At 41.3% G+C, this 3,958-nt stretch overlaps 1 protein-coding gene across 1 annotated transcript in view; it reads right to left on the reverse strand.

The window, feature by feature from the left end:
* Positions 1 to 310: 310 nt before the first annotated feature.
* LOC112150740 (flavin-containing monooxygenase 5) overlaps positions 311 to 3,958 on the reverse strand; it is a 5,117-nt gene continuing 1,469 nt past the window's right edge. Inside the window, exons 3-9 of the mRNA XM_024279210.2 lie at positions 3,523 to 3,688; positions 3,317 to 3,459; positions 3,033 to 3,229; positions 2,778 to 2,913; positions 2,480 to 2,699; positions 1,115 to 1,187; positions 311 to 967 (exon numbers count right to left, since the gene is read on the reverse strand). Coding sequence (XP_024134978.1) covers positions 577 to 967; positions 1,115 to 1,187; positions 2,480 to 2,699; positions 2,778 to 2,913; positions 3,033 to 3,229; positions 3,317 to 3,459; positions 3,523 to 3,688 — 1,326 coding nt within the window. The 3' untranslated portion in view covers positions 311 to 576. The remainder of the gene's footprint in view (positions 968 to 1,114; positions 1,188 to 2,479; positions 2,700 to 2,777; positions 2,914 to 3,032; positions 3,230 to 3,316; positions 3,460 to 3,522; positions 3,689 to 3,958) is intronic.

Genomic DNA, 3,958 nt, shown 5'->3' on the forward strand with positions numbered 1-3,958 from the left:
ACATTTTTTGGGGGAGGGAAAAAAAAAAAAAAAAGTTTAACACTTTGATTAAATCCAAATAAAAATGGCAATTTTCTTTTTTGTGAGATGTACTCTGGATAGTACGAGGATTTTATTCACAATGTTAGTTGAAAATCAAATATATATATATTAATGTCAGCATTTTTTGCACCCTTGTCAAATAAATGCATGAAAAGAAGAGGAAAAAAAAAAAAAAAACCCTAGTTTAACTACATTTATTTTCAGGTCACCAACTGGTGCACACCAGGTAGTAACCGGACTTGTTTTGCAGGCAGCAAAACATTTAAGAAAATAACAGTTTGAAAGCTGCTGAGCCACGTGATTGATGCTCTGGAAAGGATAAACAAGAAACCAACTCAGGTGAAGTAAAAGTTTAATAAAAATGCTGGTCATTTGGAGATTAAGAGTTATAAAATGCTCCATTTCAGTGGCACAGTTCAGATTGCACTGGAGCACAAACCAGCTAGTTTAGTTGCCATTAAAAAAATAAGAATAAAATCGTAAGGTTAAAAAAAACTTGCATATTTAACATCTTAACACCTCACTTATGTGGCTTTAGCTGAGGAATGAGGAAGGCCAAGAGGACGAGACAAATCCATGCTGATAGAGGAAAAGGCAGCCCAGCAGGACCGCTCCTGTGAGAGCTGCTAAGCTAGTCAATCCACATGCTGCCCTACATTCAGGTTCTGGTACCACTCTCGTTCTGAAAGGCTGAGTCACCCGCTGCCACTGGGTTAGAATAGCCTGACGGGCTCCAGCCCACTGTCCCGGCCCGCTCAGACGGTATTGGTATGGAGTGCACGGCCCCAGGAAGACCTCCAGTGCCAGTTTGGGGTCCCTCAGAAAGAGCCCCAGTATATTTGGTTTGACCCCCACTTTCTCAGCCAGAGAGTCCATGTAAGGAAGGTAGTCCACCTGTAGAGGGGTGCGCTCCGAGCACACAAACCTGACAGAAGGAAAAAAAAAAAAAAATAGATTTTACCTTCATCTTTTGCTTTTTCACTTCAGAAATTACATCAATGTTGGTCACTTCCTTACAAATTCACTATACAAACACTAGGACAATTTCAGGAAGTTTGTGTGTAGACGTTACCTCTGATGCATGACCTCAGAGTCGTTTTCAATTTCCTTCAACATGATTTCCTCTGAAGGAAGTTCCTTTAAGCCTAAGAGATGAAAGTCAAGATTAATGACATTTCAAATTGAGAAAAAAGAAAGTTCTTTCAATCCAGTTGCTCATTTTAGAGAAATGTTTGCACTATGCCCGTTTTTTTGTTTTTTTTTACTTTTACAGTTTATTACTTAAAGACAAATCTTTTGGGATGCAGTTTGTTTTAATCTTACATTTAAAATGCAACTTCAATGACTTTATTTCCACTCGGGGGGGGGGGGACGACAATTTCTTAGAAGGTTCTGCAATCTCACACGTAAAGAGTAATTTGGCTCATTTTCTCAGTGACTGCAACCCAGAAAAATATGACAGATTTGACTTTATGCAATTGTTTCTAGTAGGGTAAAAACATCCTACTACTTTGGTTTAGCATAAATAAAACCAACTTAGAAAACATAGCTCATTTTTAAAATATGAATTAGTTTAAACTTTAGATGATCTCATGACTTCTTTTTAAAATAAGACATCTTGTACCAATTTTCAGACCACAACTTAAAGTTCTTGATTTGTTCCATATGTGACAGCATTCCTTATACTCCAGAACACCTCAAGTGTAAATTACATGAAATTAAAGTCTCTTGGAGATGAAGAGCCACAATGGAGGGGTAGAAGGTCCACACGTGGCTCTGGAGCCTCAGGTTGCAGACCCGTCTTAGAAGCTCATGATCTGCAGCAGGTTTTGGTTTTTCCGATCACTATGGCTTCACTCTCCACCTGTGTGAACTAAATCATGGTCATGCTCCACCTGTGAGCCACGGTGTTTGACCCCCATGCCAGTTCGTTGGGCCTTTGCTCACATTCTAGGAGTCAATTTCTACAGTGTGTCAGCCGTTTGACTCGAGTTATAATTTGTCTGATCCCCTCTCCTTAAAGTCTTTGGTGTTTTAACATTGGGATCACAGACTGGATCTGCTTGCCTCTCAGTTTCTTACTCCGGCTTTCCTTTATTACATAGAATTCTTCAAACTGATATTTTTTGGGTTTTGGTGGTGCAGAGAATTTTCTCCATATTAATATGTTTTCTTCCCATGTATGAATGAATTCTGTAAAGCTTCTTACCATACCTTGACCAAAACCATTAACCCTTTGACACCAGAGCTCCAGTGTTTGTTTTTAATTTACTGCAACTTTTCAAACGTTAACGATTGAGAAGGAGAAAAGTGGTCTGATTAACTGCTGAAAATTAGAGTAAGTTAAAGATTTTGTGCTCTAGTCTCACAGATGATGCCTCAGGTGTTAAAGATGCTTTTGAAAGTCATAAATTCTTGAATAAGCTCTACGTCTTACCTTTAAAAACTCTAGTAGCCCAGCGCGCCTGCATCTCAGCTAAAGGGTTGATTGCTCCAAAGCCGTGAATGAAGCCCACCACTGCCAGTGTGGGCGGGGCCAGAGAAGGAGGGAACACGTGTTTGTAGAGACACAGCCTGAAGCCGGATTTGGTCTGAATTTCGGGAGGCAGGAAAGGGAAGCTGTAGTTGTAACCAGTGGCAAATATCACAGTGTCCACCTGCAGTAGATTTACAAATTCAGTTTTGGAACAGAAATCTGGACAAAGACTGAAAACTTTGATCTTCCAGACCCGGACCTCATCGATGACGCTTCCATCTGTGAAGACCACACTGGTCCTGGAAAACTCCTTTACGTTTGGTTTCACCTGAACTCGACCCGAGATAATCCGACCTGCCAGGTCATCGTTCACAATAGGAATCTGGGCCCAGAAGCTGAACCAAAAAACAGTCACAAGCAAAACTAAAAAGCAAATTGATTGATCATTAGCCAACTAGTTATGCTAATGTTTTGGCAGGTGAGCCCAAAATGAAAATCCCACTGTGAATCTTACCCATGCTTTGGTTTAAGACCATATAATTTGTGGTCAAATGCTTCATTTAACTTGTTCTCCACCGCCCTGGTGCTCCAGTTGGGAAACAAGTTTCGAATCAACGACTGCATTCGAGTGGAGCAAACAACATCTCCTGGGAGACCGCCCTGTCCGACACGACCCATGACCCAAGCTCCACTCCTGGTGCTGAGATACACCTGCAGGGGAGGAAAATGACAAGTCAAACTATAAAACACAGACCAGGCAGTGCAAAAACCAAACCATAGGAAAGCTTGAATGAATACCCGCTGTGCAACTCGGCTGACATCCACAGCGATGTCACCCCCAGAATTCCCCATTCCAATCACCAGCACCTTCTTTCCCTCCAAGCCGTTGGAGTTACGGTATTCCCAGCTGTGGAAGTACCTGCCCGTGAAGCCCTCAATACCTGTGATGAAATGAGAGTCACATGTTGGGCTGTGGTACTAAACGTGCTTCAACAAGGTCTTACCTGGGAAGTCACTTAATGGCAGGTGAGGTCGAGTGTAATGTCCAGAACAAACTAGAACTGCATCAAAAACACTCGTCTCCCTTTGACCCTCTGCGCTCTCCGTCTCCACATCCCACTGTCCCTTGACGGCAAAGTCTGCTCTCCGCCTCACACTCACCACGGTGGTCTGAGGAAGAGAAACTTATGAATGCAGTTTGAAGAAAACGTAACCAAAGAACAGTCATTTTGACAGGTGATTATCCTGCTCCCTTCTGTACATTTTTTTGGCACATAAAAACTAAATCCCACTTTCAGCAATCTTGTATCAAAATGTTTAGCTAGTTCAGAATATTACTGCTTGTATTTTTTGGTATTTTTAAATATTGAGCAAAATATGCACCATAGGAAATGAATGAGAAATTGCTCAAATCCTTCAAAAAACTTTGTGCATTTTACA

Source organism: Oryzias melastigma, linkage group LG4, assembly GCF_002922805.2.
Source record: "Oryzias melastigma strain HK-1 linkage group LG4, ASM292280v2, whole genome shotgun sequence".
Lineage (NCBI taxonomy): Eukaryota > Metazoa > Chordata > Actinopteri > Beloniformes > Adrianichthyidae > Oryzias > Oryzias melastigma.